At 35.7% G+C, this 20,148-nt stretch overlaps 1 protein-coding gene across 2 annotated transcripts in view; it reads right to left on the bottom strand.

Moving 5' to 3' along the window:
* The window catches only part of LOC128027014 (glycine receptor subunit alphaZ1-like), a 45,228-nt gene that overhangs the window by 20,566 nt on the left and 4,514 nt on the right, over positions 1-20,148 (bottom strand). Inside the window, exons 2-5 of one of the 2 annotated variants that reach the window (XM_052614336.1) lie at positions 18,119-18,243; positions 11,664-11,702; positions 4,803-4,870; positions 2,564-2,787 (exon numbers count right to left, since the gene is read on the bottom strand). In XM_052614336.1, coding sequence (XP_052470296.1) covers positions 2,564-2,787; positions 4,803-4,870; positions 11,664-11,702; positions 18,119-18,243 — 456 coding nt within the window. The remainder of the gene's footprint in view (positions 1-2,563; positions 2,788-4,802; positions 4,871-11,663; positions 11,703-18,118; positions 18,244-20,148) is intronic. The other variant, XM_052614337.1, reaches the window with a different exon arrangement.

Consider the following 20,148-nt stretch of genomic DNA (forward strand, 5'->3'; position numbering starts at 1 on the left):
TTTTTTTCATCTAATATTACAATACCCAGGCTTAAACCAAATGTGTGGAATAAGACTCCAGCAACAAGTAATTCATTTGTCAACAATGGACTACAATATAAATACAATACAATATCAAACCATTTAAAAATGATCCTAATATATACTGAGTAACTGATACAATATTTGTCTTGTCAGGTCACAACAAGTTCACAGTTGTAATGTTTATGCTTTCTTTTATTTATTTGTAAGATCTAAGGTAAATTATCCATAGTTGCTTTCAGTAAGGCTACAAAGGTGCCGCAAACTAACATTACAAAAGAACATAATCAGAACCTAAGATTATTATTGTCATAGTTAAGACAAAAACTCTGATTAACAAGGAAAAAAATACCTTTTTTCATGTGCATCTGGTTACAGTGCAATATTATTCAGATTTGATTCGATTTCAGCTTTACTTCAAATAACGCAAACATTTTTTTAACGGTTTTAGTTACGATTAACAATATCAACACTGCACCTGTAATAACAATTCTGCCATCAGTTGTTTTTCACTGATCATTTCCACCTCTGCTGCAGCTCTCAAATCAAATAAGCCATTTTGGTTTTATGAGACACCTGGTTATGAGACACTGGAAAACCAATAATGTTTGATGTTATTGATGTCCGACCTGGAACATAGATGGCAAACTTAAACTTCATTCTGCTCTTCACTTCAGACGACTAAAAGTATAGTGCTGAAGTTGTACAGACCATTTCTATGGTGCTTTCTGTCAGCTTGTGGTCACTATGAATCGTTATTATCATAGAAATAACAGCATACAGGACGGGGCCAACATTAATATAAGCAAATATTGAGAGATGTGTCATTTATGGGTGGCTATCTCTTTAAGAAATGCACCCAGAGTGTATTAAATCTATGATTATTAACTCGGTCTCGAACGATCCTAAAGCTAGATAAAGAAACTCACTCAAGGCTGCAATCATGTCACTATCACAATATAGAGGTTATTTACCTGAAATGTTCAATTTAACTGTGCACTGTGGCTGGTGCAATCTAGAGGGAGTTCACAGCTGAGACCAAACTGATCTGAAAGGTTCATCTGATAGTGTCAAGTTAAGAGATGAGGCTTCCCAATCCACATGGCTATTAAGTAATAAGTTCAGTCCTCTTTAATGCTACAATGATAAGACATAAAATGAATGGAAACATGCTTAGAAGGATACTCACATACAAGGTTTAAGCCTAGTCCCAGACGAAAGTGTAAATCTAAGCCGTTTTATTTGAAATAAACTTGCACTCATTGATCTTGAAATATATCAGTGCCTTTGTTTTGTCTTAAGATGCACACAAGCAATGTTTTTTTCTAAGGCATGTTAATAAAAATTAGTTAAATGTCCTAATTGAACTATGGGCTAATCCTGGCTTAGTCTGTGACTAATCCTGTCTGTGAAACCGGGCCATAATCTTTTTGCTTTAAGCCTTTTCATTCTTTAATAATAAAATAATTTTCAATTACACCACACAACTGCTGTGCAGTTTAAACTGTGTGATGTATGAAGATTCAGAACCGTTCAAATTTATTTGATTAAAACAATAGTAGTTAAAACAGTTATAATTTGAAATATTATTTAATTTTAAAATAACTGTTTTCTGTTTCACTATATTTACAAATTAAATTTATTCATGTGATGCGCAGCTGTATTTTCAGCATCACTATTCCAGTCTTCAGTGTCACATGATCCATCAGAAATCATTTTAATATACTGATTTCCTGATCAAGAAACACTTCTGATTAAAAAACTAATATTTTTCTGGAAACGGTAATAATGTGTTTTTTTGTTGTTGTTTATACACACACACACGCGCACACACACACACGCACACACACACACACACACACATATATATATATAGAAAGCATTTATTAGAAATAAAAATCTTTTGTAACATTAAAATAAGTCTTTACTGTCACCTGTGGATGAATTTAATTAATTAGTTAATAACCGAATTGAATTAATTAATTAGATTAAATTAATGCTTCCTTACTAAATAAAAGTAATCATTTCTTTAATAAAATGTAGCAAATATAATGCACGTATATGATAGCACAATTTTTTGTTAAAAGAGACAAACAAGTTGGTATACATTTTATTTTATTTAATCTATTTACAACAATATTTGTTGGATTTTTTGTCATCTTTTACATTTTTGCTGATGAATAATGATTTTATTTAATTATATATATATATATATATATATATATATATATATATATATATATATATATATATATAGTATTTTTTTTTATTCTATAATATGCATTTAATGGCAGGCTCCACTGTGACAACTTACCTCATGTATTGTGACAAAATGACCTGAACCATGTAATCCAAAAGGTCAACGTGTGTTTAATGAACTGTATGTCCTTTTTTCAAAGGGCACAAAGAAATAAATCCACCCTGAGAAATACAGACTGCTGTAAACACTGTTGTGACAACTTGCCCCGGTCTCCCTAACAAGTGTGCAAACACACCGTATAATATATTTCTAACAGAATAAGGTTATATATGGCCCTCTTACCTTATACTGTACAAAACATTCCCGTTTTTGGAGATCCTCAAAAGCTTGTTGTCAGTAGTAACCTCGTGGAAATTGGCTCCCTTTTCATTGGCAAAGAACAGATCGGGTTTCCAAATGGAGTCCAACATGGAGGGATCAAGGTCAAGGGAGTCATCGGGATACTCGCTGTAGGCCAGCCGAGGGTCGTTCCACTGCTGTCTCAGGAAAATGTTCACTCTGTAATCCTGTGGCACACAACGACAGCCATGTCAACAGATCACAGGTGAGAAAGCAAGCAAGCACTTTTTATCAGCTTCAGGAACCTGTGAAGCTTCACAAGAACATGCTACTATTTCTAATATCAGCCTAGGTCAATTCGATGTCGTCTCAGTATGTATTTAGCTTGAGATAATTGTTATCCATGCAGGCAGACAGGTGAGATGGCCAGTGTGAAAGCAGACATCGTAAAGCAGTGGCATTTCTCCCCAACACACTGCCATAATTGTCAATTCTTCTCCAAAACAGGCATGCGGTCATATCATTTCAGGAAGACCATTAAACTGTCTGGACACTAATGTACCTTGGGGTGACTTGGGGTGATCGGCAAAGCACAGAATATAGTGGATGACCTTTGCAATGGCAATCAGTTTCAACATTCAAGGATATTTCAGGGCAATTATCCTAATGTAAGGTGACCCAAGACTTTAGAAATATTCTGATGGAGGTGAATCATCTGTCTCGGGTTATTAGATTTCCCTCTCGGAGAGCGCAGCCACCGTAGCACGGGAAAAGAACAAGTCCCATCGATTTAACTTTGTCAATATTTCTCCTTTATGATAAACAGCCCACGGATGCAAAATGAACCCTGCAAAAACAACAGAGCGCTACATTGCGGCTTCATTAACGGTAGCATTATCTCAGGTGTTATGCAAACACATCGGTTCTCCTCAGCAAGCAAACATTACACACATTTAACGTCACAGAAATCATGCATATATATATATGTTGCAAAATTAGTAAAACCTTTTGCTCTTGTCTAATGCAAATATCTTACATCCATTACTACAACAGAACAGCTTCAAATATACAGCTAGTTTCCGACACAATGATTTTGCAAACAAGCGAGGAGTGGGCGCACATTCATCAGCGCGCATGCAGCTTTTTTCTGATTTGATTTCTCTAGGCTAAGGAGAGTGATTTATGGCAACAACCCACTCATAATGCGATTCAAGCCCAAGGCCAGATCCTATCCTGACGGTGACATATTAGAAAAAGTTTGCACGACTCTCGCGCGCCCAACTCTGCTAACAAATGACGGACGTTGAAATGTACACGTTCAGTCTCTCATGCTTCCTCAAGAAAATGAAAGAGCTGGCGAGCTAATTAATTAGCCACTCGCCTCTCCCGTGGGCCCCGTGCCTTACAAAAAAGGTTTTGTAACCATCTAGCAATGCATGGACATGCATTATAAACAGCGCTGTACAAGACGTACTTACAGGCATATAATCAATGGGTTCACATATTCAATTGACCATCTTTCCATTACTATGCAAAGAGTGGTGATCACATAAAGCATCAGGAATGATAATTATATTAGCCTTGGATGATAATGGTCTGGTTATTATAAGCTTGTGCTGCAGTTTACTCTCCTGCCTCTTGAAATTCTCCAGCTGTTTAAAAAAAGATGGATTCTGATTGGGTGTAAATTATTTTACCGATTTTTACTGAATTTGATTGCAACAATATTGTTTCTCTGTGTCGTTATTGTAACCTTGTAGTAAAAAAAATGCCATAATTTATTTAAAATACATGTATTTAAAATCCATTAACATATTTTTTTTCACATATCACTTATGACTAATATAATATTTTGGAGTATTTCTTTACTGCACAATGCACATTTATGCATATCACTATTAATACAATATCTTTAAACGCAATATATTTAAAGTGAACCCTATAGTATACTTGCAACAGTTCCACTTTTGCACAATCAAAAATACTTCAGTATATCGCTAATTAGATCTCAGCACATCTTTGTACAATTAAAGTGCATTCATAGACTTTAATTATTCCAGTTCAGTATAACAAAAGTACAATTTCAGGGTATTTTTATTAAGCACATAAACACTTAAATGTATTTGTAGCATACAAAATCAATGTATTTAAAATTGTTTTCACTAAAATAGTGTGAACTCTCCTATTTAAACAGACATCAGATTTTTTCTTCGGGCTGCATCACATTAATCAACATACTCACCATTGTTGTTTCCGCAATAGATCCAAAACTGTTAATAAAAATGTTGCATGTTACGTTCACAGGTGGACCTGTGGGAAAAGAAAAAGGATAGAAAAAGGACAAATAAGTTAACTAATACTGATAACATTAAACGAGTTATCCCCTAAATTTGTATCTTAAAAAAAAAAACAACTACTAATGCTAACCAAAACTTACCTGTTACTGCTTTATAAGCACATTGTTATTGACATAAAGCATGAAAAATTAATTTTTAAGATATTTGCATCATCTTAGCATACAAAACAAAGATATTGTAAAATATGGAGTAAAATGATTTATACAGGATGTTGAGGTGAGTCTTCTGTAAAGACAAGACAAGTGTTTTTATTATTGGGACAAGGCAAGCCACTGTTCCTCCAATTTCTGTTTTAGAAATATTTAAGGGAATCTCTTGCTGGTGCACAAATGAAAGCTTGCAGTCAAAGAGACGCTGAACAGAAACCATACGTCTGTTGTTAAAAACAACCGAGCGATCCATCACATACGGCTCTGTAAACACAGAAAGGGGGGTATTCTGAGTGACACGGCGCTCATGGCCTCGTAAAGACCCCGTCAGGCTTCTCCAGACTTCTGATTTAGTTAGATACAGAGCCGCTGCACAGCATGAAGAAACCCTCAACCCCATTTCTCTGCCTGCTGACGAGCCACTCGCAGCATCCTAAGGTGCTGAATGAGTAGATTACTGCAAAGAAACATATTGCAATCTGCAAAGTCTGGCAAAATCTGTTAGTCCTTCTATAAAGGCTGCGAATTTCTCCTGACGTGCAACCCCTAGAAAACTATTACCTGGAAATAAATCCACCTTACATTTGACAAAATGTGAAAAAATAATAATAATTGACAAATAGCATGTAGTCAGGGTAGCACTATATAAAATCTTCAACAGGAATGAAAATGAGGCTGTGAGGGACAGAAGTACATACTCCATAAAACTTAAAAATAAAGTCGAGTTGTGAAAATGACATGATTTAGGACCTTCATACAGTGCGTGAACTGTTAAAGACTTAATCCAACCAATCACTGCATTGTTTTCATCTGTGTTAAATTCAATACAGTGCCTAGTCTGACTAAAGGTTATATCTCCCTTAAGAACATTAACCATGGGGTTTGATTGGACAAACATTTGATGGTCCCACACCTTCCACAGATGATATACAAGAGCCTTTTTCTACTAAAGAACATGAAAATGTTTTATGGATGTTAAAGGTTCTTCATAGATTCCAACAAAGACCCTTTATTCTTAAGAGAGTGTGTACTGAAGCAATCTTTGCAGGAAACTAACTAGGTTTGGACCTGGCTCAGATCGTAGCACATTATCTGGCAGTTCCCGTTTGAGCCTCTGTACAGTGTCAGACCTCGTAGTTTCTTGCTCCTGGCTTATTTCTTCCACTGGGTATTATACCGGCTGTAATCATTTGTCTCTTCTTGGCTTTCCTTGCCGTATGTGACGCAGCGCAGAGGAAATCTAATGTCCTCACCCCCACTGCAGTTCATTTGTGAGCTCAGCCTCCAATAAGGAGAGAAGAGAGAGAACGACAGAGCTCATTAACTGTCAGGAAAGGGTGAGTCATCGCCAAGAATGATTTGCTTTGCCATGTCTTTGCCAAACAATCTCGCTCTGCTGTCCTAAGAGCGTCTCAATGCAGCCAGCCAGCGAAGGGACGTTCGGGTTATTTATACATTTTTTACTCCGCTGTCTTTCCCAACGAATCAGACCTTAATTTCTGAGCCGTGCCTCCGTCCTCGTCTCGTAGAGGTGACGGTAGTTTAAAAGCCTCACACGTTTCACTGCGCTTCTCTTTTATTACACAGACACAAGCAGGACACGTGAGTCGGGCTGGAGAAAGTGAGGGACGAGCGTTTTTTTTGGTACTGTATTGGCGTTGAACAATTAAATATTTATGGAGAAAAGAAAGACATTCAGAGAGTCATTACCGTGATTAATTTTGTGCATAAACATAACAGTCATTAATCAAAAGTCCCCTGGGTAAGTATAACCTCTGTAGAGCTCCCATAAATTACAACCAACACACAAAAAAAAACAGTGAGCTTAGAGACCAATTACTTCTTCATAAACCAACAACCACAACTCATCTTTACAGTTACCAGTTTATAGTCATTCATTAACAAGGTCCATGTCTGAACTGATCAATAGCAGAGTCCAACTCTTTACCTAGAATGAAACGGCCTCAAAAGCCATCGGTCGGTTTTACGCCGGTCAGCTGGTGGGAAAATGGCGTACGAGATGTTGTACCCGGAGGACACTCTCAAAACAGATTTATTACAAACAACGGGCACTTAAGATGCCTCCCGGGTAAGTGGACCACCACAAATGAAAGTGTCTGATATAAATAAAGAAAGCTTAATGATATTGCTCATGTTAAAAATCGAGCTGCTCTCAGCAGAAATACAATGGCACTGAGGCATTAAATATTTATATGCTTGGGTAGCACCTACAGTATAAGGTCTTGGCAAAGCAGCTTGCGATTGGAGAGAGATCTACTGGTAACAGAGGGACAGCAAAGTGCCCTACCGGCTTTTCCATGTTAGCACACTATTTTCATCACACCTCACTGAATCAACGCCGGGGCAAATGTCAAAGGGCTTCCTCTTACTCCTCAAACGCTGACATCCGGGCTGATGCGGAGTAAATCTATTGGCATGGGGCAATTTTCAATCTGCGCTGCTCTAGTTACACTGACGTTGTAAAAAAGGTTTTAAGCTCTAGTGAAGGAGCGGAGCTTCATGTTGCTACATAATCCAAAATCCATCTCTATTGAGATTTTGGTGTTTGATGTTGTGATGGCATCAGCAATGGGATATCTTCAAGTTTGAAAGAATTTAGTGCACAACAAAAAACATTTTAGTACTTAGTAATATAACAAGTAGAGTAGATTTATAGTACACATAAGTATACAGTATAGAATATTACAAGAAGAGAATATAGTATAGATTACAATAAAACTGACAGAATTAATAGAATACTATTAAAAAACAGAACACAGTAACGTTTACTCCAGAAATGACAACATATATATTGTTTAATACAAGAATACTATAGTATATAATACTTCTAAAAACTACAGTACTACAGAAAATAGTGTAAAACTGTACAAATTTAAATACAAATATTACAATACAGAATACTACAAAATAAAGAATTGAATAGCGCACAAAAATAATAATATACTGGACTACTACTAAAAAAAACATGTATAGCAGGGCTACACGATTATGCCAAAAATCATAACTGTTGATTATTTCCTTGATATTGTAATTGCGATTATTAATTACGATTATCACAATTTACATTGAATGATGTTCATAATGTTGTGTGATGCAACTGCATGCCGTATTTTTATATGAAAATAAACAAGTTGAAAACACTTACTCAAAACCTTAGATTGTTTTTTATCTTATTATAAGTAAATAAAAACGTAAATGGTATTATAATGTTAAATTAAAATTAAAGTAAGGAGAAAACCCCTTAAAATGACATGTAGAAAGAAAAAAACACAACTTAAGCATGCAGAATAACATAAGTGGACTTTGAACAATTAATTGGTTACGCAATTGTGGCATCCATAACTGTAAATGCGATTTATTGTGCAGCCCTACTGTATAGACTAGTAAAAAAAAAACAACTACTTCAAAGAATAATAAACAATATATCACAGAATAGTACAAAGACAGAATACTACAAATTAAAATAGTACACTAAAATAATAATATACAGGACTACTACTTAAAACTGTATGCTGTGAATAATGTAAAAAAACAATGCACATAATAGTAAAAAAAAACAGAATGCTATCTAAAACAACAATTACAAAATACTATTTTAGAATACTACAAAAACGGAACATAATATAGAACAGTAAAGCAGAATACTATATCAGAATACTGCAAAAACAGAATATAGTATAGGATATAAACAGTGCACTATAATAGACTAACATTAAAACCAGAATTATGGTAGAGTAGTACAAAAACATAATACTAAAAATACAGAATATACTATTGAATGGTACACAAAAAAACAGACTAATACTAAAACAGAATATAGTATAAAAATACTATTTTAGAAATAAAACAGTAGTAAAAAAATACTACAACACACACAAAAAAACTTCTATGCATAAAAAATGCATTATAGCACAACAAGCCCTGAAATGTGTTAGCAAAGGACTACTACAAAACAACAATTAGCAAAACAGCCTGCCTAATGAACAACAATAAAGCAGCTATATGGATCCCAGACTGAAACATCATTTCAGATTCCATGCGTTCTTTACTTAAAACAACCCATTCCAGCAAAACCAAATCCAGATTGAGCAGGAGTCACAGCCATCCATCACTCCAGGTTCAGTTCAGCTAGAGGCGACCCTAACCATTAAGGGGATTGTATTAAAATTCATAAGAGTCGGACAGCGGCGGCTCAGACGGGGAGAGATGCCCGTGCAGTGACAGCTAGTTTCAGAGAGAGTCTGAGTTAGCATTGTCACATGCCTATAAGTAATGACACCCTGCTAAATTACCAGGATCTCTTCCTGCCCCTGAGGCTAGCATCACTGATAGGGGAAACATGACAGCCTTGGAGGAGAGAGACATAAATCAATAGGAGGGCTGAGGCTCTGAGTCCAGAATAGAGAATGAGTCGACTACAGTTTGATTACACTGGATTACCTGTGTAGCTGCGGCCGCAGAAGTCATGAGATAAAATGGTCAATATCGCAGCAAAATTGATTCACAATGAGGTTTACTGATGCTTTTAACGATATGAGAGACTGTTTCATAATACAGAGCAGCCATGCATGTGAAATAAGAAGATTTGAAATAAGAAGAAAATTAGATTAATGTGACGAGTCTCTTTTAAACTCACCAAAATCTCAGTTGGGGTAGAGATGGCACTGTACTACTTAATGTCCAATACAGGATTCAGGGGTCACACTACTGAAATGCTACAGGGGTTATTTACATTCAGATATTTAATAATCATACTACAGTCCTACCAGTGTTAAGAATAACTAGCTAGAAGTAGGAATGATGCTAGCAGATTTTTTCAAACATTTTGAAAATTTTATTATCAAAATAGTGTATTTTTTTTCCATTAACAAGCACTTCTTTAAGCGGTGTAGCTGACAAAATGGCAAATATGCTTTTGAAGCTCTGTTTTTATGAGCAAACAGAGGTAATACTCAAACATGCTCTGCTAGAAATGTCTTTTTCTTTTAAATAAATTTGAATTTCTAAATTAAATTAGAATTTTATAGACACACACACACACACACACATATACATATGTCCCAGTAAGAGGATGTTAAATGCCTGAAAACTGATTGATGAACAATGAAATTCATAAATATTTTGATATATAAGGCAATACCAATTGGAATTCTATAAACCAGGTTATAGAATTTAAATTATATTGCCTTATATATTGTAATATGAAAGCATTTCATTGTTTGCATAGCTGGAAGTGTAGTTAAAAATATAAAATAGCTTGATTTCAACATTAAACTATGATTAAAAAATCCTCAGAGTCCACAGAGTCCTACAAATTGTGAAAAAAAAAAAGCGACTAAAGTAACAGAAAAATTGTGAAGAACCTAAATGTTGCAGTCAAAACGACCTGGTTCCTCATCCCCAGCAAATAAAAAAAAATCCTAAGCAAAGACATCTACAAGCCTTACATGGTCAAGCCATACAAGGTGTCAAGGCTTGAAAAACTCCAAAAGAATATGACTAATAACTAACATTATGAGCATGGTTCTTAATGCACTGCTAATATATGCATACAATACACATTAAACCCACCGCAGACATATTTTACCATACACCATTAGCTAGCAGTAATCTCAGCTGGGATAAATGATGATTAAACATTGTGTGATAAATGCAGTATAATACTGTAGTAATATGATTTGTGATCGAAGACTGAGAACACTGGAGCCATGATAAACATCCAGAAGGCTAGACATAAGTCTACATATAGGGGGTGAGCGGTTACAGTAATATTTCCTTTAATAAAGCTAAATAACAGGGCTCTAGCAGCAGTGTGTGGTCCACAGGACTAAAACTGCATCTCTGCAGCCTCAATACTCACAACAACAACATTACATGCAGTATGGGAGTGACCGTACATCAGAATCAGATATGATCATTTTTAAATGCAATATCTGAAAGCATGGCTTGTTATCTAAAAGCAACACAATTTAGCCGAATAACAGCGTCAACTTTTTTTTTTTCAGTCAGGTGTATACATTTATTTCCTCTCCTGATTTAATTATAATTTAAGCCAAGATTAGAAGAAAAATCAATGCTGCACAAATGAAAAGCATGCCCGGTTACACAAAGGGATGCACTGGCACTAAATAGCGGCAGTCAATAAGCTCCAAAGCTAAATCAACAACTGGAGGCTACATCCGAAATTAAAGAAATACTCATTTCCCCAGCAAAAGCAAAGGAAAGCGGATTAATAATTAAATGCATGCTTTTTTGCAAGCCTGATAACTATATTCCTCCCACCAGTAAATAAAGGTCAAGCAATGATACCCAATTATACCACAAAGTAAACTAAAACTACTATTCCCATGTGAATGTGTCATTTGGTGTTAGCATGCCATTTCTGAGAAGAAGAAAAAAAACAGCTGCATGTCTGATGTACGTCTGATTGCATTAGTTGGGTAACTCTCAACCATTGACAAAACACACAGACATCTCTAACTCATTGTATAATTTAGCCCGTTCTCAGATGTGATATTGCCCGGATTGCATGAATCATTATGCTTGTACAATCCTGGATAAATAAAAAGAAAGTACCTTTCTTGTGAGTACCATCCGATTTGGAGCCTTGTGGGTCTAATGAAAAAAAGATCAGGATTAATAACATGATATTCTAACAGCAAGATGTTTAGCCTTTTTTTTTTTTTTTTGCGGGGTCAACAACAACAAAAAAATAACATGAGCTCACTTATTCTACTTTACACTTGCCAACACTTGAAGTGTGTGGCAGGGAATATTGGGTGCTAAGAGCATACTAAGGGCAAGAGCAGGTAAGGAGGGATGCACTTATTCGTCCAAAACTTCAGAGCGGGCAGGACAAGAGGCAAAGCACTGGAATGAAAGAAAGGATGGAGGTTGCAATGCATATCTGGTCATGGGAGGCAAAATGCACTATTAAATGCAATACACTAGAAAGAGGGGGAAAATGCTAAGACTACATGTCAAACTGGCTTCACTTTTAGTTTTAGTTTTTATGTCATTTTGTAGATTTAATTGATTTGCCTGGCTGGCATTGGGTTGCAGAATTGTGCAATACAAAAGGAATTGGGAACGTACTTTGGGAACTACAAAACAGTCTTTTTTTTTTCTTTACAAAGAGAACCAGATTGGGGCATTTTCCCTACTGTTCAACCTAGAAAACATACGGCAGGTCACAGTGCACTGTATTCCAGTCAGATTTCTCTTGTGATGTTCATCAGAACCAGACAGAAAATACAACAACAGTGCATCTCTTGTGCAGTTCTGCATGATAATCACAAGGTTAATGATGCTACTCATAAAACACTACCATGCACATGTGTGACCACAGATATCGTGTACAGTAATGCTTCACAGTGAATGCAGTACAGTCTATACCAATGATGAAACACACCGTGGGAGGACGTCATTTATGTGTTACCCTAAACAGAAACCACTCATCCTATGGATCCTAATTAAAATACACAAACATGAAAGATATTGAGTGATTTAAGGACTTCAACATCAGGCTGTTCTTCTTCAGCCCAACCGAATGTTCACCAATAACGCAGACGTCGGCATAATCCAGGATTTCCCAAGAGGCTTATCCTTTGTGAGAAAGCTACTTTAACCATTCAACTCCATGACCCGCCATTGATTATCCCATCTAAAGCTCTTAGATAAATGACATTACCAGCAAATATTTTAGAGGAGCACATTTCTGTCGGTGCATTTCCATCACCAATCATACACAGCTAATATTGAGAGAGATAAGAGAAGAAAAAGGCATATTAAATTTATAAAAGAAAAAATATATATTCATACTTTTAACTGAAAACCAATCTGGAAATGAAACATTTAGATGCACTGATATCTAAATATGAACAATTATCTAAAAGCAATCTCAACTGAATCTCAATTTGTATATAAAACAAAGATTATTGGAGTATGTTTTATAAGAAAATACTATTTCAGTCTTCAAATTTGACATTTAATTGCTTTGTAATAATTTATAAATTAATAAGCAAATTCTGATTGAAAATAATTTCAAAGTTCAGTTTAATTCAAGGTTATTTGCATAGCGCTTTTCTTGATACAAATCACTGCAAAGCAGCTTTACAGAAAATTGAGTTTTATACAATATTTTAGTAGTAGCTTGTCAGTGGTCAAATTGATGTATATATGGCAGATTATAGATTTTTTTTTTCAGTGTGCAGACAGACAGTGACAAATCGCTCTGAAGTTCAAACGTGAATAACAGAAGTTTTTTAATGAAATTTCCAAGGATGATCATCTCCGCCGCCCTGTGAGAATTGCAACAATTTGTAGGCGACGAGGTAAAACGTGTATGAAAAATTAAAATCACATCTAACCTTGCTCCGTCTCTGCGTCGTTTGATTGTTCTGTTGTGATGTTTCTCGAAGGCCCACATCCACACACTGCCTTCTCTCTCTACCCATGAGATAAAAACGCAATTATCTAGCGCGATCCAGAGACGCTTCGTTACCCTCATGGTGGAAATACAGTTCATAGCATCTCTGAAAAAGCTTACAAAATCGTTTACAGCAGCCTCTTAAAGCAGATTGTGAAAGGAACATATATTCTACTACTCTCTGAAGACAGCAGATAAGTTATCCAGACATCGCACGAGAAACACTCTTGATCAGGATTTCAGTCATCTGTCATCATTTAAACCAAGCATCTGTAGGTTCACCATTGCTGTTCGTATGTGAACGCTGCACCCCGACTCATTAGAGAATTCCCATTAATCCTATTAAAATCCCATTAAGCATGTGCTGATAGCACCAAATTAACATCAAGCTCCACCAGCTAATAAAGCTTCGCTTCTGCACTTTACATGAATGAGGAGGAGATGCAAAGAGGTAACAGAGACATACAGGACATCCAAAAAGAAATTAAAAAAGCAATCAGTAAATATACCGCAGGCAGCAGATTGTATATTTACAAATGTACACTTGTCTCATCGAAACCCATTCAGAAGCAAAGTGACACAGTATTCAGAAAGCATTACATGATCATGACTGTAATGCATGGTGGCGGCTCATTGGAAACGGGGCGGGAGGGAGACTGCTGGTCTATGGGTTGATTGTTGACGGCCGATGATTGTGCTATTTGGGCAGAATCTGTAGCACCTCGTGGCTGTCAGCCTCATTGCTCTTCACTGGGACTGACTGATGAGAAGGGACAAGGTTAAGGTGGATACGGGAGGCGCAGCTGCACTCCAAACCATTCATCACTAGCAGCAGCAGATTACAGCTCGAGCTACTAACCAACAGTCCCTGCTCCTCTCAGCTTCACACCTCCCTAATTTGTCTAACCCAGCACTTTGACTCTATCGGCCAGCTCTACGAATTGGTCTGTTGGGGGGGGTGGGGGTGATTTTAAAAACTGTAATATCGGTGGTACCAAACGGAATTTGAAAAAAAAAAAAAATAATAATAATAATTATAATCAATTTTCAAACAGGTTTCTGTTTTCTGTTCGCTATTAGTCAGACAGATAGCCCAAACTGAGCCAATAACACTGTGTTGAGCTGCTCAGGATGCATGATATATTTGCATACGATATGCATATTTTGGGAGGAATTCATGTGAAACTGGTTTAGGAGAAAGTATGGTAATACTGATCAGCAAGATGTAAATGGTTAACAACAGTTAATGCAGGTATCATGAGGATTAATATTTTTTAATTAACTAATAAAACTTTAAATTTGGACTACCATTTATAAGGTTGGGTTCAGTAAGTTATTTTATTTTATTTTTTAATTAATACTTATTAATAAAATTAATACTTCTATTTAGCAAGGACACATTACATTGATCAAACAAGACATTTAAAATGTTATAAATATTTTTCCTGATAAAAAAAAAAAAAGTATCAAACTTTCCCCAAATATGTGAAGCAGCACAGCTGTTTTCAAAATTGATCAATTCTGAACATGTGACACTAAAAGCTAAAGAAATGATGCAGAAAATTCAGTTTCACATCACAGGAACAAAATTAAATTTTACTAAATATTTAAATAGAAAACAGTTATTTTAATCTATAAATATGTCACATTATTACTGTTATTACTATTTTCTCATGAGCATAAAATACTTCTTTAAAAACATAAAATACTAACTTTTACATGGTTGTGTCAATCATATTTGTTTAGAATAAAGTTAATTTATACAACTCGATTACATTAAATTAATTAAAATAAACCTGGATTAATAAATCCTATGTTATCAATTGTTAGCTTATGATAACTAATGTAAAAAATAAAAAACAAAAAAAAATTCACACATACAATCCTAACATAATTCAGTGACTGAAGAGAGACACGTGAAAGATCTGAAAATCTATCAATCCCTGTCCTAGCTGCATGGGCTGCCCCAAATATGCCACGCTATGAGCTTTCCGTTTTAAATGGTCCCAACTAAATCAGCTGGAAGGATTTCCCACAGCGAGTCCCAGTCATGATCAGTGTAATTTCTTCTCACGCTATCACTTTGGGAGCTTCAGGCAATTCTTATGTTTTCCACTCCCTTTTTTCACTATACGATCAAATTTGCAGGAGAAGCCGAGTAATCAGAGGAGGTGAACTCCTCCTCATCATGAGCTGGAACAATGTCTTCTCACATCAGATAAGGTTTATGCAGGAATGTTGGATCTTTAAATGTTATCTCTCTGCTTTTTCTGTCGAAATTTGTGGAGAGATGCTGTCAGCGTGCTTGCTGTTTGAATTTAAGGGATGCGGTCTATAGTGGAGCAGAGAAAACGGTCCGAAAACGCGCAAGCTTCCGGCTCAGAGTGCAGTTACACACTTGACCTGACAGCCGTGACCAACCTTTGTATTTCATAATGTCTAGTCTGTCCATGTGACAACACAGAGCCATGTGCCCTCATGAAATGAACTGTATGGATTACATAATGAGTTCACGTGTTAATCCAGACAGTGGCTATTGTAACTTTTTTAGTTTTCAATGAACTCGATTTCTGGCAGCTAGGGTTTAAATGACACATCGAAAGCATAAAGGCAATGCGGTGTTTGTGATGTTGAGAATATCTGCTACTTCAGGGTAAATTAAAGTGAGAAAACAATCAGCCAACTATGCAGTTTGATGCCGGTCACCATAAACAAGGTTGCAGCAAAACTCAGCAAAGATCAAATTTAAGATGTCAGAAATCATTCATCATATCACAGCACTTGACTGTCAACAGAAATAAAGAAAGAAAGAAATCCGTCGCCACGAGCAAGGTTAAGATGCAAGGTCTCAAGATCAGACAGGGGTCCTCTGCCATTTGAGCAGGTTTAACAGTCTCAGCATACATCACTCTAATATTTCTATCATTAAGAAATGCTTTTACCTACCTACAGCTTCGAAGGAAGAGTGAGACTGTCCACATATAAACTGTACACATTTTCTGATATTTTACTCAGTGTAAGTGTCTTGCATTACATGAAACATATCTTGGTCAGAAGACAACACTTTATAATCAAAAATTCAACATTTATATATTGCTTAACAAATCAGTAGTTCATATTTCAATGTGCTGAAATGATTTGTTAAGCATTATATAATATTACGCTTGCTAAATGTATTATAAAGTGTTATTGGTCAACACACATGCAACATATCAAACATCTAATCCATTCAGATTATTCCAATAAACTAGAAGCATTCAAACATTATTTTTGGGAGTCAAGATTCAAATTGAATCAAATATATACACAAACATAATACATAAGCAGTGAATATATAACATTATTTGAAACAACGCTGAACATTGTGAAGTAACTACCATTTAATCTCCCGACGCATTCATGTGTACACAATGTCCAAAATATTCGATTTTAACATACATGTTTTAGTTTTATTATTTAGTTGTGTTTAGTGTTTAATGCAATTCCTATATATAATAAAATAATACTAAAAATACTACTTTTAAACCTTTTTTACACTTCTTGTTTTTACTCATATTCTTTTTTTTGGGGGGGGGGGTGTATTTCCTAGAATAGCTAAGGAACAGGCAGACTATAATTTGCAGTGATTGACATAAATATATTGTTGAATATTAGGAAACCCCTGACATGTATCTTGCAGGGGCTATTTCTGACTCTCCGGCACACGTCACACACACTAATATACAGGATACCGAGTCCCACCATAGATATTCACTCAGGATAATGAGTCAAGATCATGGACCTAAAAACAGGAATGTAGCCAGCTTGGGGACAGGTTTCTTAATATAACGAGTTATCCTTAGTAAATCAGAAAAAACAACACAATATGTGTCCCTGGAGCACTAAAGCAGTCTAAAGTCGCTGGGGTACATTTGTAGCAATAGCCAAAAAATAACATTGCATGGGTCAGAATTATCCATTTTTCTTTTATACCAAAGATCATTAGGATATTAAGTAAAGATCATGTTCCATGAAGATATTTTGGAAATTTTCTACTGTAAATATATCAAAACATAATTTTTTATGAATAATATGCATTGCAAAGAATTCATTTTGCTGATTTTCTCAGTATTTCGATTCTTTTGCACCCTCAGATTCCAGATTTTCATATAGTTGCATCTCGGCCAAATATTGTCCGATCCTAATAAACCATACATCAATGGAAAGATGATTTATTCAGCTTGCAGATGTATAAATCTCAGTTTCAAATTATGACTGGTTTTATGGTCCAGTGTCACATATTGTGTGTCAACCACTGAGGTATATAGCAGGCTGCGGTTCTTTGATTACTAAATAACCTTCGGAGTGAATAATTCAGATTTGTGTGCGGCGTTGAATGGCTTTAAAATTTGAATTTGAATGTGTTGGTGAAAACTTGTTTTTCATTATAACAACATATCACTTGTTCCTACCAATTGACAAATACTCAATCGTCTATATTCACTTACCACATATATATATTTGTGCACGTCAACTCTTTAAATATGTGTTTGAAATAGCTTTTTAAAGTAGCGCTTGGCTACATTCCTGTGATATCCAGCAGTGTCTTGGTGGATGCACCAACCTTTGAAATTAGGTCTGATTCTTGCATCATAACCGGACACTTTTCCCATAAGCTTGTCCAGGAATTCTGACGGGGGCATTGGGGTGGCAGCTTTCCGAGCCGCTGCTTGTTGGGACGCTGCCAAGCTGTGGATTGGGACAAGACAGGTGCGTTACAGAACAGAGGAGGACAAGCGTTATGCATAATGAGACATTTTTTTCATTATTAGATTCTCTGACCTGAGGCAAATGGATGTTCATTTCAAGCTGACGTTATATGCTGTCATTTTCAATAATAACAATTGATTAAAAATAGCTTTGGATTTAAAGTCCATGTAAAAGCACGTTACAAAGACTGTGAACTATGTAGTACTGAATTGTTTTTATTTCAAATTTGAATTAGTTTGAAATTAATTCGAATTTGTTTTTCAACCGCTTTCCTGCAAGTGGGCGTGGTTTCAGCACCGACAGCGGACACGCCCCCAGTGTCTGAGAGCCGATAATACTGCCGTTTTTTCACGATCTGGATACTTTAATATATTTACTTGCCTTTTTTAGTATTCAAATTTGGTTGGGTGGTTAAAAACACATTTGTCTGTTGTGTAACAAACTGAAAACACATATTGCTTTACACAGACTTTAAAACTCCAGAGCTGAAGCTCACTGACTCTAGACTAAAGGAGCTAAATGAACATGGAAATTAATTAAGACCTTGTCATACAATATCTGTGTCCTCATTAGCATTAGAAGTCGCTAGAACTTAATTAGTGATAATAGGGTGCATGTCTGTTGCTTTGACACCGGCCTGTGAGTCACATTATGAACTTTTAGCCTGCAGCCATATTAGTGCTGATCAGTAACAATTTTAGTGCTTCCAGGGATCTTTATCTGTCCTTCATGATGGACTTTAATATGCATCGACTTGTTTAAGTCTTCCACATACAGCTGGAAACCCAAAGGAACAATGGACTTTTTTTTTAATCTAGCATCAGTGCGTCTGACAAAAATGGAGGATAATAATCATAAAATAGCCTGTGGTATATTGATTTCATCTAAGTCCTTGAGACATGGTCCTCTTCTTGCCAATTTCATGGGTCTTTCTTTGTGGGGAATTGCTCTATTTTCTTAACCAGCCACTGAATCCCGAGTCTAACTGTTTTGGCAGCATATCCATTATTCTTTCATAGCCATTGACTTTCTGTGTCACCAGCTATCCTTTGTTTTCAGAGTATCCAATAGTCTGGCTTTTTCCGTTCTCGCACATCATTATTCTTTTTGCTCATTAACATTTACTGGTGTCTGGTCTAAATTGGAGAAGTGTTTGGCATTTAAATGTGGATGCATCAAAGGAAAAACTTTTCTTGGAAGTGCTGCTCCACATCTCTCTTTTGGAAGAAAAAAAAGTTTATGATTTATATATATATATATATAAGTGAGAATAAAGCATTCGCTATTTTGGTATCATTGAGAAATTATCATGATAATTTATCATGATAATATTCATGATAATTTCTTTTGACATTTTTGTGTTTTTGTAATTTTTATCAGTTTTTGTTGGATTTAAAAGTCTATTTAGTTTTAATTCATTGTTTATTTTCATTGTGTATTTCTGTTTTTATCATTTAAATATAGAAGCAGTTTAGTCTCAAATATAATTCACGCAAAAAACACGATTCACACAGGTGCGCAGAATCGTGCTCCTTTTGATATGATTGGTTGAATGGTAAGCTCGAATCTGATTGGCTAAAGAGTACGACAGATCCACGTGGGAAGAGAGCTCTGTCAGGAAAATCTCAAAAACACACACACACAAATCCGAGTGTATTCGTAGTAAATGAAGATTCGTACATTCAGACACTGTTACATTTTAAACATTCAAAGGTTTTTGTGCGCAGTTGTATATCTACAAATTGTTTTTTGCATTTGTGAAACTTATTTTATAAATATATAATTTTATTTTGCGCATGTGAATTGCTTTTTGTGAATATATTTTTTTTTCACGCACGTGAATTTTTTTTTGTGTGTACGTGAATTGGGTTTCATGCATGTGAA

Source organism: Carassius gibelio, chromosome A14 (assembly GCF_023724105.1).
Source record: "Carassius gibelio isolate Cgi1373 ecotype wild population from Czech Republic chromosome A14, carGib1.2-hapl.c, whole genome shotgun sequence".
Taxonomy (NCBI): Eukaryota; Metazoa; Chordata; class Actinopteri; order Cypriniformes; family Cyprinidae; genus Carassius; species Carassius gibelio.